Source organism: Anguilla anguilla, chromosome 7 (assembly GCF_013347855.1).
Source record: "Anguilla anguilla isolate fAngAng1 chromosome 7, fAngAng1.pri, whole genome shotgun sequence".
Lineage (NCBI taxonomy): Eukaryota > Metazoa > Chordata > Actinopteri > Anguilliformes > Anguillidae > Anguilla > Anguilla anguilla.
Window position 1 is genome coordinate 11,565,217 of NC_049207.1, and position 17,229 is coordinate 11,582,445.

The 17,229-nt window shown below is 46.2% G+C and overlaps 1 protein-coding gene across 4 annotated transcripts in view; it reads right to left on the reverse strand.

Moving 5' to 3' along the window:
* Positions 1-10,433: 10,433 nt before the first annotated feature.
* pde3a (phosphodiesterase 3A, cGMP-inhibited) overlaps positions 10,434-17,229 on the reverse strand; it is a 98,306-nt gene continuing 91,510 nt past the window's right edge. For all 4 annotated transcript variants that reach the window (XM_035427732.1, XM_035427733.1, XM_035427734.1 and 1 more), the window contains 4 exons: positions 16,824-17,027; positions 15,196-15,357; positions 13,263-13,530; positions 10,434-12,732 (listed from right to left, as the gene is read on the reverse strand). In XM_035427732.1, coding sequence (XP_035283623.1) covers positions 12,422-12,732; positions 13,263-13,530; positions 15,196-15,357; positions 16,824-17,027 — 945 coding nt within the window. In that variant the 3' untranslated portion in view covers positions 10,434-12,421. The remainder of the gene's footprint in view (positions 12,733-13,262; positions 13,531-15,195; positions 15,358-16,823; positions 17,028-17,229) is intronic.

The window sequence follows — 17,229 nt, forward strand, 5'->3', positions numbered from 1 at the left end:
GTCTCTGTAGTACTTTGCAGCACAGTTCATCAAACTGACATCAAACAGTTCATACTGAAACAAGGTTGTGGTATGCCAGCTGTGAAAGCCGTCCATTGTTTTTTTTTTTTTTGCTCCTTGTCTTTGTTCTTTGTTCACTGTGCCTAATTTTAGGGGTGATGCTCGGCCTCTAGTTCCAGGCATAATTGGAAGTTGCCATTTTGTCTGCAGAGGTGATTTTTTTTTTTTTTTTTTTTTTAAAGTAATGCTTATTTTTGCACATTTTCCTTGCCTTGCCAGTGAACTCATGGTGATGTGTAGTTTGGCTGTGTAAATTAGTGACACTTTAAACAGCAAAGTGAATTCCCAGTTAACTGCTTTTGGCTCCTGTAAGGGCAAACATTCAAACTGTGAAAATTTATTTGGTTTTTTAGGTGTCACTTGGACATTATTTTTGTGGTACAAGGAACATTGCAAGAGCAGTTTTAGGACCTAACTCCAAAAATTTCCATTCTTCCATTGCAGTATTTGGAGCGTTCTTAAAATCTTATTGAGATGTGTCCTCTATGCTGATTTTTTGTACGTCAGTAACTATGAAGCCATCAACCAGTGAATTTGTATTTGAAAGGTTTAGAACGTTTACAGACCTTTACAGAATGTTTGCTCTCATCATAAAGTAATCTCAGAGCCGATTTTTCCAGCTTTCTCAAACAAAATGTGTTTTCCGATTTACGATGACATTGCTACCTGTCAAGGATTTTAGAGGGAATGGGTCTACAAAAAAAGATTATTTACAGTAAAATGAGTATTTGAACTGAAAGAAATATGATTAGTTCTCATAGTTAGATTTTTCAGTCTCAGAAAGTACTTAAAATGACCTTTCTGCAGGAAGGATTTGCAGCAAATAAAGCATAGAAAGTTCTCGACTTGTTCTTACGTCGGTGTGGTATATATTGATTCCATTTATTTTTCTATATGTTTACATGTGGTCCCCAAACCACATTAGGTCTGGGATTCCACTAAAAAGGGACATATTGACTTCATCTAAACAGTGTGGTCCGTTGGGAAATTTGTGGAGGGTTTAAATGGTTTTTTCTTGTTCATTAATGTGGTTTGGCGTGATAGACGTGAGGAATGCATTTTTGAACAATGAACTTTGTTGTCATTAACTCACAGATTCCTATGATACCGTCCAGCAATTAGATTAAGTTTATTTGCATTAACTAATTTACAGTGGCAATGCCAACTGATTTAGGGAAAATAAATACCATGAGCTCTGAAGTGTCAGAATAATGGTCTATACATCTTTCAACAGAGGGTAATACTCTAAGTGGTTGTATTCGTTTGTAATCGTATTGAGAAGTAAAGGAGTTTAAAGGCAGTATCCTCATCGACATAACTTATGCTGCTACATCATAACAAAGCAATGTGCTTAAAATGTATTTCTTAGCATTTCATTCAATTGGATGGGTTTGTTTCATGCCACTACCAAACCTGCGTGTGAAATTATGGAATGGCTTGCTTTTGTGTGTCTGAGGTTATCCTCCATATTTAACCCCAGAATAAAACCTCTGTCTCCTAGGTAACACAGCCAGCTAGGCACTTGTCAGTTAGGCAGTGGTGCTGAACATTCAGTCTGGTGGGTCAATGCAAAACTGGCCATAGGGTTATCTGGGGTAGGGTTCTGGCTGGCACTATATTCACGGTCTCCTAGCGACACCACTTGTCGAATTGGCTCCCACGGTCAGCATACACCAGCTGCACAAGCAATTGAGGCCGTTGGCCCAATAATTGCACAGACCAGCTACTAAGCTACTTGAGTCTGGCTGTACAATTATTGCAGGATATCTATACTGGTCCATATTAACTTAATACTGATAGAGGATGTTGCCTGGGATAGACTTGAACATATAATGTTGTATTCTATACTAGCAGATGTATACATGTACTTCCCCACAGTGCATACTGTTTTGTCCATAAGGTAGCCATATGGCAGGATATTACTCAAATTAAACACTCGCTACAGTACATGGATTCTTGTCTCCCTTTCTGCTCTTTTTGGCTGGACCGCAACAGTGGGGCCAGCACTACAAACGCGAATGTCTGTGACTGAGCGACTGAGTGAGTGATGAAGTTACACCATTGGTCGGCTGAGTTATGACGTCACACCATTGGTCGGCTGGTCCAGCCATATACTAGGTTTTGACCTGGTCTTGTTTTCTTCTGACCAGATGCTAGATGCAGACCTTACACTACAGCACATGCTTTTCCAAGGGATTTATACAGAGCAACTCAATCACTCACGGATCCCTCTTCTCTTGCCCTGGAACCTCTGGACGGCTTTTCTTCTGTTCGGCTGTCACAGACAAATAACTCTGTGAATTGCACTCATCTGTCGCTGCCTGGTTTCATTTTAAGTCGGTGCATTCACATTAAAAGCAGTGCATTTCAATAAAAAGTAGCTTTTGTTTTGCACTTGAAATGTATCTTGAGATTTACTGGAAAGTGTCTCACATACAACCCATGCACATCCCAACCTATGTTTAACTAAAAAAGCATCCAAGTAGGGCAATTGCTTCAATACAGTGGTCTGATGACAATTGAAACATCTTTCTATTGATGCTTTTAATTTTCTGGAAGGACAGGACAATGCGAACTATGACTAGACCGGATTACAGTACAATGCACTAAAATCACTTTAAAAAACAGTCTTATCCAGAGTGGAGTGGAGTGCAGAAATAGAGAACATCAGTGTTAGCCTCAGGAATACAAAAATGCGGCATCACCACATGAGGACGGAAGACTTTTTACCTCTTGAGAACTGAAACACACCTGTCCCCATTGGCATCTTGAAGTGCCTCAACTCAAATATGCGTCCTTGTAAACGAACAGAGAACAAGCACGCAAACAGGCAAGTAAACCACAAAAGGATGTCTTTCTATAGATATGGTTTATTGAATGGGGTTGAGGACTGCTTCTGCGTACGCACACACTGTGTCCAGTCCTGTGACAGTGTCACAGTAAGTGGGGGCGCCATTTCTGAGTGCATAATTAAAGGACTTGATTCACCCCTGCTGCTACAAGAGCTTACAGACCAGAATAGCTTTCTAGTCTAGCTGTGTGGTGGTACCTTCCCACAGATCTTTCGCTGTGTCTCTACATGTCGTATTTCACTGCCATATTTTCCACTGTTCGTGGCTTCGTTCTTGGTCCTTACATAAGCAGATATGTCACTAAAAAACACCTGGACATCGTGCATGTGTGTAAAACCTCCAGACATGCGTGTATGCAAAACACATACATATCAATCATACATATATGTTCTGTATGTGAGTTGTTTTGTCACCCATCGCCCTCCGCAACATACACCAACAACACAATAAAAAGATAACCCTGTGGAGCTTTACTCTTTGCTGAATATCATGACCACGACACAAACAGAAGCTGGCATCTCATGCGAGCGTTCTCTGTTGTCTAAGAACATAATACATTTGCTTAGTGACGGGCATTAATGTATTGTGCTTCAAATACCAGTCTATGACTATCAGGGGCTTCATGCCCTAGTGTATTCAATGTTACCTACATTTTTTGACACAGTGATTTATATGAATTTGTCTGAGCTCCAAATACCTGTCATTGACCCCACAGGCTTCACGTAAATGTAATACAGTAATTGGAAGTGAAACACCCACTCTTAGCGATTTCATATTAATTCAATACCTGTAATTTACCACAGGGGCTTTGTGTCAGTGTGTTCATAAAGTAATACTATCCGAAGTGAAACACCCACTCTTGGTGATTTCAGATTAATTTTCATATGTTCCAATCAAGGCTGCAGATAGGGGCAGACAACTGGGACGCTGTGTGCTGAGCTCAGTGATTTCACATAAATTCTCCTATACTCCATATACCTGTCTTTCACACCAGAGGCTTCATATGCAATATGTAAGTGTTCTCTATAGGGTAATACCTATAACCTGCAGCGAGTGATCAACCAGTGATTTCATACAAATTCTCCTGTCATTAACCCCCAAGTGAACAAAACAGACAACTGCATAAATAGCATAAATAGCCTTCGACAGGCTAAACAATATTTTGTATTTGCTTTTAGTTATACAAAATAAAAAACAAAATTCACGAAGCAAAAAAAGGGGGGGGAAACAATAAACAGTAAAAGCTTTAGAATCATGGTATATATCCTTCAAAAAACAACATTCAACGGCAAGTAATATATTGTGTGTGCATTCAGTTATATAATATCAAAATTAGAATATCAAAATGACTAGAAAAGAAGCAAGGCTGGTCCCACTCATGTAACTACCAAACACACACTCACACTGCACTTCATTACAGGAAGTTAGTGAGGAAAACTAGTTGTCCAGAACAATTTTAAATAAAACAACAGCACAGCTGCAAACCATCAGAAATTATAATTACCATCCATTACAGTTTGAATGAACTGTAAAAACAGCATGTCAGGACCAGAGCCGCTGCTTAATTCCATTCTGACTGAGTCTAAAGCTGACTTCCTGGAAGCCAGAATAGAAGACACCTAAGACTACTGCTTTTAGACAATTCCTAAACTAATGAATTCAGAGGAAGCAGCTCTTGAGGTCTGTGTTTCAACCCACTTACAGTGCGTAAGTGACACTCACCCCTCCCTCTTTCTCAGCGAAATTAAATTATGCACATAAAGTGTCATAAAGTGCAGATGCAGCATGTGCATGTGTGTGTGTCATGTGAGAGAACAGGAGGTGTTTGACGCCAATATAAATGTCGATATCAGAAGCCTCTGGGGGTGGGGGGGGGGGGGGGGGGGGGGGGCATGATTCCACAACATTCTATTTAAAATGGGCACTTTGGGAGCATTAAAAGGTTACTTACAGCCATCTCATCCTGAGTACACCCAATCTCGTCTGAGGAACTGGTTTAACCAAGAAGTTGATTGATCCTTCTGCGATTCTGGGAGTTGTCACCAGCTGCATATCCAAGGATGCTCAGAACAAAGTCAACCCTGGCCACACTTCTGCCTACATGACACAATCAACGCTGGCTGTCAGCTGGAGGAGTGTGCTTCACTCCACTCAAACACGGGCCAAGGAATAAAAAAAATAAGGCTAATGAATTCCTTGCGCACGATTTCAAAGTCTGTCCTGCCAGCCAGAAACACATTTCCCTTTGATCTGCCAGTTTTCTCATCACCATTTTATTGTCCTCGAGAGCATGTTATGTCTGGCTTATCCTCTTGCGGTTGCCTTCCCCTCTCAGGCGAAGGGGGGGGGGACAGCTGGAACGAGCGCAGGCACCAAAGTGCTTCCCCCGATGGGCTACCGCGTGTAAAATCTTTCATCCTCAAATCACGGATCGGTCACACATTCTGAACGGCACACCGCACACAATACGGGTTATCTGTTACGGGAGCTTCGTCAGCGGAAGCGAGTCAAGGCTTCGCTGCTCCTCTCCGAGACAGAAGTTCCTCCAGCACCTTCACGGTCAAGCAGAAATAAAAACGCAGACAACCAAGTACCACAGAATTAAATTCATGTTATTCAACTGTATTCACATTACAACATCCACACTGCTCAGTTTGTGACAAATAGGTTCTACATATTTACTGTATAATACATTATACCAAGAGGCACTTCCAGTAATTCTGGCAATATAGGAGCTACAGTATAGTGTCTAAATTACAAAAAACGGTAAAAATAAATAAGGTTTATCTAAAAGACTTTTTTGTTGTCGTTTTAATTTTTTTTTTATCTGTACAGCATATATTTTGTACAAAATGGAACATGAACTAACAATGAGTATTTCACTTAACAAATACTTGTGAATTACATATTTATCCTTTTTTGTATTGCTACATGTGTTAAGTGCAAGATACTAGTGAGAAGAACAGAATTATTCAGTCAGTGAAGTGCCAACTATATAAAAAATACAAGTCTCATTGTAAAGCTTGTTTGGTTCTTCTTGTAATCAATAATTAGGCATATTCACGATTATGGCAAATGAATAACAACGTGTAAAGACAAAAAAAAAAATCATAATGCTAGGGTGACGTGAAGGAAGAAAAATGATCAGTGAGGGAGCAGGAACGTCTCTTTTACTGCATGACCTGAATAACCTGTTATTCAAAAATCAGTATTTTACCACTGTCCCAGAAAGCTGCTACAGCACTAAGGAGAACTGCTGTAAATATAGAATTAGGAGGTCAGTTCTCGCCTACAGAAGGCAACGGTCAAATGCATGCAGGGTTCTGGAGGCCATATTTTGGCAGATATAGATCCCAATTAAAATGTAACTCAAATATCTGTGACGGAATCAGCTGTGACTCCAGAACTGCGATTCCAAAACTACACACTGAAGAGAAATACATGCATGAAAATACAATGTACTGGTGTATTTTCATACTAAAAATGTGTACCTGACATTCGTAGCACAAGAAGGGCTTTCCCTGCATTCAAGATGTGGACCAGCTTGAACCTGGTGAAGGGATTGTCTTGAGAAGAACTAGTGTTGTAATGGTGGGAAAATGATTCCTTTTTGTAATAGAAAATTGCACTGTACAACAGCACAACAATATGCACTGCCTTTCAACAAACAGAAAACAGGGAAAAAAAAACATTTGAGCCTTCAAAAGCAAATTGAAGTATCTGTCTTCATGTGTCACAGGCATCTGAAAAGTGTACTCACTAGTATTAACTGGTGCACAGCATATTTCATTAAATAGAAATAAAACACAGAAATAGAGCCCCAAAGAAAACAAAAAAAAACTGCCTGTTGGCCAAACAAGGCAAATATTTCCCATCAACAAGAGTACTCAGGCACTCTTTAAGAACAGAGGTCGTCATGACAACACTTACATGCGTAAACAATAGACATAACATGTTGCCAAATGATCAATAAGACCATATTTTCAAAGTGTGACTAACTGGTAGTAATACCACAGTTTATGAAGTCTCATTGCTTTAATGTATTGGACAGTTTTTTTGGGGGGAGCGGGCTGCAGGGAGGGAGCGGTTTTTGGAAAAGGTCGTAGTCCCCACTGGCCATTGGGCTGTTCAGTCATTATGATCCCCAGCAAGACTTTGTCACTGGGGGTCTTAAGTATGGAGGAACTGGGAACTATTGAAGGAGCACTGGAGCACTTTGAAATGCTCACAGTAAATCTAAAAATCTCAGTAACCCTGTTCTTGCCATAAGGGACGTCCCACAAGCGCTAACTGCCACTGCGTTCATTTCCCCACAGCACTTTGACAGCTTCATTTGGGGGGGGGGGGCATTTTCATCACTGCGAGACACACCCCGTAACTATAAAAGGGACATGGCACTTAGAGGTGGAAAATATGGACACAAAAGTAAAAAAAAAAACAAACAAAAAAAAACCCTAAAAGTACAACAAATTAAATCAGTTACCTCAGAAGGGTGGGTAAACGTCACATTTAACACATCGATCATGGTGCCCAGCTGGCCTTGTTGGAGGTGATCGGTTCAAACAGCGAGCGAAAGTAACACACACACATACAGCCCCTGCTGTGCTACTGGTGCCCATGTTCCCAGCAAATGCATCACCATTGCATAAGCCTGTACGTCTGAGGCATGGGCTGTGGCCCTGAGTTACAGCCAGAGCTGGGGGAAAAAAGAGGCCGTTCAAAATCACAAAAAATACCAGGTTTCACGAGGGGACCCGTCTCCCCTTCCGCCCCCCGCCGCAGTGCGCCACAGCACCGTCCCGGTCGCCGCGACCGCTTCGATCCCGCCGCGCGCGTTTTTCGCGCTGGGAAACAATCGCACGAAAGAAAAGCTGCAGCACAAAGACGAGTGGCTGCGGGACACGATGTTCCATCTGCGCACATCACAAAAGGGGCGCAGCCCGCGCCCACGTAGAGAAGAGAGACTCCTGCCCGACGACAGAGGCCTCCTTCCCTACGTCCCGTCGATGAGATGCAGCTCTCCTCTTCCCCCGGCTTCGGGGCGAACAGCCATTCATTCCCCATCAACTCCCCGTCTCCGGCGCCGCCGCTTCGGCCTGTGCAAAGAGACGTGTGGAGCCGCGTAGCCGAGCCCTGCTCTCGGACGGGACGCAACCCGCTGGGCCAATTTGCGGCAGCGGGCCTGTCCATTTGCAGCAGCGCCGGGGGGGCGCAGGTACCGACGTCCGCTGACGTGTGCGGCCGGCTGGGCGCTCATTTTCACTCCGCACCCCGCTCCCTGAGCTGTGCAATCAACGCGCCGGAGGACTGCGTCTGACGCGGGCCGATCGCAGGCAGCCGATTGGCCGACAGGATGAGTCAGCACTGGTCAATTAGGCCGTGAAAAACCATGCTGACAGGAAGGTGCCTCTGCTTGGCCTATCATGCTGGCCTTCTGAACACGGCCAGCGCTGGCAGGGTCAGGATCTACTGCACCAAAATGGAGTACCTCTGCAGGAAGGCCCACAGCAGCACTGCGGTTAAACTGCACTGCAACTTGCACCGAGAATGTTTTACCGTGACTGCATACTAAAGCCATGTTGTTCGAGTGCGGTGCCAGGCCTGCGCTGGACAAACAGGAGGTACTGTAACCTCCCCAATGCCGGCAGTGAAACTAGCTGGCACACGGTCACGCTAGCGGCGAACCCTGGAGACGGCTCGGAGCTCCGCCGGACAGCGTCGCCGCTGGATACGGTAGCACAACGTCTCCCCGACGCCTTCCCCCGCCAGCTTACTCAACACTGCGAACAAGGATCGAGTAACAATCTCAGATTTGCGGCAGGGAAAATAAATTGCTCCCAGATGGGAATCCACAGGAGTGAAAGTTTCTGAGCGTAACAGCGAGACTGAAACGCAAAAAAAAAAAAAAAAGTCAGAAAATTTCCCATGGGGCAGCGGTCACACGTGTAATCAGTTGCAGTGGAGTGCATGTGGCCTGGACACCTAACTCCCCTCCTCGCCGCTGGCATGAGCGTGTGATGTCTGAGCGCCTGGCGCGAGGCCTCGGCGGGAGAGCGACTGACGATAACTCATCGTGCGCCTCCCCCGGCTAGCCGTCCCGTCTGCAGCCCGCGCACTAGCATACCCGGGCTAGCCGTCCCATCTGCAGCCCGCGCACTAGCATACCCCGCGCACTAGCATACCCGGGCTAGCCGTCCCATCTGCAGCCCGCGCACTAGCATACCCCGCGCACTAGCATACCCGGGCTAGCCGTCCCGTCTGCAGCCCGCGCACTAGCATACCCGGCTAGCCGTCCCGTCTGCAGCCCGCGCACTAGCATACCCGGCTAGCCGTCCCGCCTGCAGCCCGCGCACTAGCATACCCGGCTAGCCGTCCCGTCTGCAGCCCGCGCACTAGCATACCCGGCTAGCCGTCCCGCCTGCAGCCCGCGCACTAGCATACCCGGCCTCGCCGTCCTGAACGAACCATCGCAGAGCACACTGAGGGAAAAAAAACGAAACCTTGGATTTACATAACCCAGTTACGTCAACAGGTTCCAGGTAATCAAGGCGCTGTAACTAAACAATACAATTTTGATGCTACTAAAGTTACGTGGAACCTGTTGACATAACTGGATTATGTAAGTCCCAACATTTCATCTTTTCGAGTGCGCAGTGTGAGACTCAGGGGCTGATAAACACCCCCCTTTTCCCCTCTGTCCACTATTTATTTTTTTTCCCCCGCAGAGGGAAGTTGTTGAAAGGGCTCTATTCATATTCACATTACAGCCCGATGTGTGACAGGGACTGAGAGCCGTACTGGGGTCAAAGGGCACGCTGCATGGAGCACTGTTATACTCAGCAGGGCTCCCACATCCTGCTAAATCTGCCTTTAACGCGTTCAAACAGGCTCTGTCCAATCACAAGGCAGCATGATGGTCAACATTCCATTCCACCTTTCGGCTAAACCTCAAAAGGCCAAGCCCTCCATTCTAATGGAAGCTGGTCTTACCTGGAACAAAAGGGTTGAAAACTTGTTCAGGACTAATTTTGGCAATTGTAACATCCAAAATGTAAAAATTTGGTTATTTGGCACCGATCACTGAACTGCATACTCACACACAAAAAAAACCGAAAATCCTGAAAATCTGAGAGCGCAAAAATAACGTTCAAGAAAAAAAAGGAACAAGAGGTATTGCTTTTATAGTGTACGCCAGATTTGTTCAAAGGGGGAACCCAAGAAACATCAGGCCTGGTGAAATGCATGGCCGCTGCCTTTTTAATGGGCCCGCCTTCAAAGGTACAGATTTCGGCCCGGCCAGTTTCTCACTCAGCTTTGAGTTCTGTTTCAATCAGCAGCTCAGCGTCCAGAGAGAGCAGGCTGGTGCTGCGGTCCCGCTCCATCTGAGGAGCGATTACATCCAATCAGTCGCTGCGCGTCGACAGCTACGCGAACGCGTCGGTGGAGGGGGGGGGGGGTGGGCGGGGGGGCCTCCCGGCATCCTGCGTGATCGCAGGGCGAGGGGCGAGGGGCGAGGGGCAAGGGGAGAAGGGGCACAGGAAGCTGCTCCCCTGTCCATCCCTGCGCGCGCGCGCGAGTGTGACCGCGCTGCCATGGAAACCCCAGACGAGAAAAGACAGAGAGTTCCGGAACATAATGGCATCCTCGGGATGCCCGGGGAAGGGGAATCAAAGCCCCCTCAGAGGACGTTCCACTGAAAGCCCTCACATGCTGCTTCTCATCATCCTGCTACTCTGCAGAACCCATGTAATCACCGCACAAATGCACCGCACTTTAAAAAAAAAATCTGGTTGGGGGGGATTTCTTTAAGAGGTTCGATGTTCTCAGTACTCAGGTATGTGGCTGCCATGCTTCCCTGTTCTGAATCTCTCACTAAAGCTTTAAGATACTTGCTAGCGCCGGACAAACACTGCTCTGTTACAACCGCAATGTGAGCCAGATGTACAGTATACTGTTCTCGGGACATTCTGCGCATGGTAATGAAAGTAATGCACTAGTCTACACACTGCGTGGAGTCTACGCACAGACAGTGACCACAATCACGCTTCGTGATTGCTCAGATCAAAAGTTATTGCACTGCGAATCTGGTCTGACTATTTTCCCGTTTCTGTAAAAAAAATTACACTGCACTCGTCCCACACCATTCACTTTGGATTATGAGGATTGGTCGACAGACTGGTTTCTCTGTGACGGACCAATAGCTCCCTGTTCAGACCATCTGTTTTGAGGTGTCCCTTTTGTCCCTTTTGTCTGCACAGATGCAGATGCAACAGCTATAAACCACTAGCCAATAGTTTTAATGGGAAATAGCTGAAAAAACAGTTCAAAATATACTGCAATGCGTTGACGATACTAAGGCTTCAAAAATAAAAAAAGAAACGAATTAATTACATTAATGACTCCCTTAACAGCTAGTGATCCTTTAATAACCAAGAAGCTCCCTTTTTTGGCCAGGTATAGACAAAGAAAAATTTTTTTTAAGTCTAACTGTAAGAAAATAAAAATAAATCCTTCTCGTATTTACAAAGAGTATAGCACTCACTGGAGACAAGTGACGGCCAACAAGATCTGCGAGAAAACCTTAGGCAAATGAAAATAACAGCAGGGATTTGGCTTGCAGCAATGACACATCTTGAATGCTACTGTAGATAGGCGGAGCTCGCTCTTACGTCTTACAATACTGTGGAGGCGGTTTGACAGATTTTATGAACGGCGTTAACCATAGGTGGGGGAAAAAAGGACACGGGACACCGTGCGACGTGAAACACTGTTGTTTTCCTTGAATTTGGATAAAGCTTTTCAGACCTGTACGGCTCAATTTCCCTTCCCCATTCTACTCACAGCAACGGAATGGGTGCTACTGAACTTCCCACTGTCCGCTGAGCGCGCACTGCTACTGGTGTCCCTGGGAAACAGCATGAGAGCAGCTTCGATCCACGTGTCGTGTGTAGAATGCGCTTCATAATTTTTTTCAATTTTTAAAATATCATTGTTCTAAAAAAAAAAAAAAAAAAGTACTCTTACAAAAACGGACCAGTCTGTAGAGTCCACGGGGAACTCATTGGATTTGGGGTGCTGGGTGGTCAGACTCCCCTCCCACTGCAAGCAGGGGTTTTGGGGTGGGGGTGGGGATGGGGTTGAAGAGGGGAGTGGTTGGAATGGGTGTAGAGTCTCAGAGCTTTGTGATCCTGTACTGTGGAAGCTTCCTCAAACGGAAGGTTGAGTTCTCTGAACCAGGACCGGACCTCATTAATAAAGGTGTAAAGCATTAGAATCCCTTATGCCCCCCACCACCCGCCACCCTGCCCTCTCCCCCATTTCCCCAAATCCCAGCCTCTTCCCCACCCTGTTTTCTTTAGGCACATATTCCCCAAACTTCTACAGTGTTGTGTCTAAGTGATGTGCTGGCAACAAAATATCAGGAATCTGTTCTTTAAAAAAAAATAAAAAAACGTTCTGGCTCTGGATACTGGCGATCTGCTCCCTCGCTCTTCTTCTGGAACTTTCTTTCACTCTGGGTCCTCAACCACCAGGGTTTCAGAAGCCGGGGTTTCTTCTTCCTCCTCCAGGGGCTCTGTCCCCTCTTCCTCAGTCTCCACGTCCTGCTCCAGGGCTTCCACAGACTCCTCTTTGCTTCCTGGCTCCTCCTCCTCCTCATGGATGGCCAGGATTGGCTCAGTGGGGTTACTGTGGCGCCCTGACTCCTCCTCCTCTTTCTGGACCTCCTCTGCGATCACCTTCTTCCACATCTGGTGGTTCTCTAGTAAGTGCTGGGTAATCTGGCAGAAGACTTTTCGTCGTTTCTTGGTAACCCGTTTCTCTGTGAGATTCGAACACAAAACCGAGAGAGAATCTGAGCCAGCTGACATCACAGCCTTTTCCCAAGCTTGACAGCTTACATTTTCACTTCAGCCCAGTTCTCACGGACACCAAGTCTTTACCTGGGCTGACCAGAAAGTGTCACTCCCCAGTAAATTACATCTAAATAAGCAAAAGTCAAGGATCGAAACTGAAACACAAACCAGCACATACTGGTAAGACTTATGGCCAGGATTCAATCAATATTTGCGAATGCAAAACTCTCTGAATTGCACTTGTGAATAAAAGCAATATGTGCTCAATTGAATAAAATAAGGCTTATGAAGGTACTGAAACTGAAGAAATGACGAGAATGTTATAGAGAGAGTTGAGGCCAAACGCCATGCGGAGAGGATTGGGGTAAATTTCATTTCAATTCAGTTATTTCAGGAAGTGAATTCCAATCAATTTCCTGAATTGACCGAGTTGAAGTGGAATGGAACCCAAACCTGGTGGGAATCCTGCTGGCACGCGGCGGAAAAGCGGTCTTACGGGAGGCCTCCGAGCCCGTGGACGCGTCCTCCTCCTCCTCCTCCTCCGCCGTGTCCTCCTCCTCGTTCTCGTCGATGTCGGCCCCCTCCTCTTCCTCGCCCTCGGCGGGCTCCACCCAGCGGCCGGGCATGAGGGCGGCCGAGTCGTAGGAGCTGCAGAGCGGGCCCACGATGTGCGTGATGAAGGACTCCTGCAGCTTGGCCAGCTGCGGCGCCGACCGGTCCATGAAGGGGCTGATGGGAAGGCCCAGGCTGGACTCCTCGTCCCCCTGGAACGGCAGCATCGGTGCACATTAGCATTCTGAAACCATGCCCTAGCCCCATGCATAAATGAGTAGCACTGCAGGAGTGGGTAACATTCTTTGGGATCCTTTTCGACAATTCAGACAGGGATTTGAAATGCACAATATATGCACCCGAAACATGCATTTGTCTGTCATTGTGCAGTATTTAATATTTATCTATTGTGCTGCCCTCTTGGCCAGGTCTCCCTTGTCAAAGAAGTTCAATATTTCAATGCCTATAATTCCTGCCTCTCGCCCAATGCACGCTGGCATAGGCTCTAGCACCCCTCCGCGACCCTGCCCAGGATATGCGGGCATAGATAATGGATAGATGGATGGTTATATAAGGGCTAAATTTAAATTTTTAAAAAATTTTCCTCAGAAGGGACCTTAAAAAAGAATCATAACGTCTACACAAGTACTGTAGGTGTATCAGTACACACGTGGGTGTCTCATATTTATGTGCATTTTGAGGAACAAAAACCTCTCTCCACCACAATAAATACTGTTCACACTGCATTGTGTTATCGCATCCTCTTGACTGTCAATGACATCTATTCATGTCATAATAAGGGCAGAGAACAGAGAGCTGCTCATTACGTGCACAAACAGCTGTCAGCCTCGCTCAACTATCCTCTTTTCTTCTCCGCCTAACGAGGGCCTCACGCATTCAGGCTTTCGTCCAATCAGCAGCGTTCTTACTGAATCCCCCGGGTCCGTGAGTCACAGGCACACGCAGCCCTTCCAGTGTCATTGCTGCTGAAGTGCCCCATGGCAGGAAGACACCAAGACGTCAGTGCTATCACAGGACAGGACAGACTGTGAGTCACCGGGGCTGAGTTTTCGGCTCGTGTCCCAGACGCTGTCCTACACCCCCCCCTCCCCGCCTCCCCCAGAGTACGGCTGCAGTTTTTCTTTCTTTTCAGCCTGAGCAACAAAGCTTCACAACTTGAGAACCACACCTCTCATTATCCACCATTTTTATTGTTCTCCCAAGGGTGGAATTCTGGGAATTCTTGGAAGCGATGCTGATGGAGGGAAGGAGTTTACGATGGTGGGTGGGGGGGTGGGGGGGGGGGGGGCAGGAAAACCACAATCCCGCCCACACTACCTAGAGACCCGTTGCCCATGCTTTCAATCCCACTCCAAGCACCATCCTCGGCAAATAAAAGCTCACGAGAGAGAGAGAGAGAGAGAGAGAGACGGTCTCTTTATGACTCAAGGAAGTGAAGGCACAGATGGCTACAAAGCACTCTGCAAGAATAGCAAAAGGAATGAATGGCGGGTGCGGATTTTATGAAATACAATTTGTGTATTTAATTTTTCCCCTTCATCGCTGACAGGAACGAACATTTGTTATCAAGTAATGAGAAACTTCATCCCGTGCTTAAAATAACTCCCAGAATTAACAGTGAATCCCACAGCAGCTACACTGGATGTGGGCTTGGGTCAACGAGGCATTTGTGTATTTATTTATAACTTGCACTTGCACCTAATTCACAGCGGCTAAAAACCAGCTGTATGAAAACATACGAAAGGCGTTTGGGACAGCCGTCAGCCACACTGGCAGGGGTAACTCGTGAGACAGCAAACGGGGGGGTGTTGTTTTTTTTTTGTTGTAACGGGGGAGGAATGGAAGCGAGGAGTCACCTGTTCGTAGAACTCGTTGACGATGCCCTCGGTCCACTGCAGGTGCAGGTCCTTGCATTTGAGGGGGCCGTTGATGTCGGCCAGCTTGATGCACATCTGGCACACCAGCAGCCGGTCGTTCTCGTTGGACCAGTCGATGCCCGAGCCCACGTCGTCGCCCACCTGAGGTGGATCCAAGGCTTTAGTGAGCTAACGCCCACATCGTGCAGAAGTACAGCTCTTTGCACTGCAGTTAGTTAATTCAGCTTTTTTTCTTAACAATAGCGTCTGTGACTGTTGAGACATATGAAATGTTTTGATACCCACTTAATTCATTAAACGTGTTTCCACTGTTCTCCAGTTTATGCACACCGACGCACACACACACACACACACACACACACACACACACACACACACACCACACACACACACACATTATGATAAGAGATATTCCATTTATTACTGTAATTGGTTCATTTGAAGGGAACATCTATTTTAATCTGTTCATTGGCATAGTGAGTTAAGTTTTTCCCATGACTGTGGCTGACTCCCCAGGAGGGACTTGCTAACCACTCGGTACTGATTATAGCCTCTGCCCTGCTTCTCACTCATGGTTACTGTACGTCTCTGTTCAGTTCAGGAGGTGGCACTAGACAGTGCCTCAGAACTGCCAACTGCCTGCAGTTTCAAGCCTATATATACAGTATATATATTCAGAAAAAGAGACCTTAGGTATGAGGACATTTGTTTTTTATGCTTAAGTAACTGTTTTGCAAGTAGAAATACTGTAGCAAATGTCGGTCTTAGCTATATCTTTTCAAAATAAAAGTTTTTCTAAGGCCTCCAAGTTATATGAAGGGCATTAGCATTTCTGTCTGTAAAGGGGATTTGCATTTGAGATTAATTACTGAATTAAAAATTAAATATGAACTTTCTCCTTTTACCGCATAGTAACATATTATTAGTTAATTCGTTAAAAATGGTAATTGAACGACAATAAACCCATTTTCGACAAGTAAAAAGCAATTTTCTGATATTTTCTGAGCGCCGTGAACATGCCGTGTGACTCAAGGTGGCAAACCACTCCCCGGTGAGCCGGGCCGGCCCGCATTAAAATCGGCTCTGCCGTCGGCTTTGATTAGAATGCTTCCTTTCAGCTTTTCCGAGAAAGCTAACTGGGGCCGGGGAGGGATGAAAAGGCGAAACGGAGCTCACGGCGAGTGACGTGCCGGTGGCCGGGGGTTTAAACTGGGTTAATAATCCCGCCGCCGCTGGCTCACGCTGCCCGCCACAATAAACACCAGCCGCGGTTTTATGCCCGTAATGAAAACAGAGAATTTCCAGTAGTGCCGCTCCTCGCCTGCGCCCGTCTCAAACAACCCCCTCGCCACTGCCGCCTGGCCTAAACACAGACTACCCACCTTGAAAGATTCGGGCTCCCCGTAGAGAACACCCAACAATGTCAACTTTGCTACTGAGTAAGTAACAGGAGTGGGACGGTCGTGCTATACATTAGGACGCCGAGGCTGAAGTTGACAAGCCAGCTGATTACCCAGAATGCACTCCTTCTCTCCACGCCATAGTCCAGGTGTGAAAATGCGATGAAAGTTCTGCGCACAAATTATGAAAGGACCCTGTCGAGTTACCTTGGCATTGAACTCGGCCAGGAAGTCAAAGTGCTTCTTCAGGTCGGTGGCCAGGATGGCCTCGATGACCAGGAAGCGAAAGCGCTTGAACTCCATGTGGTCGAGGTTGAGCAGGAAGTTGTACTCGGGGCGGGACATGAAGAGGCTCCAGGCCGAGGCCGCATGGTGGTTCTCCAGCACAGAGCGATCGTTGTACAGCACTGCCTGCAGGGGGAGACACAGAGCCACACAAAATAAAATATAATAATGATGCCTTGAATACTACTGTGTGCCATTTTCTTTGGCATTACCAGATTTGGGTCAAATACTTATTTGAAAATTTTTAACCATGTTGACACCAGGAAATTCCTCCAGATTACTGGCAATTTTAATAGAATTACTCCTTTTTACCAATCCTCAAAGCAAA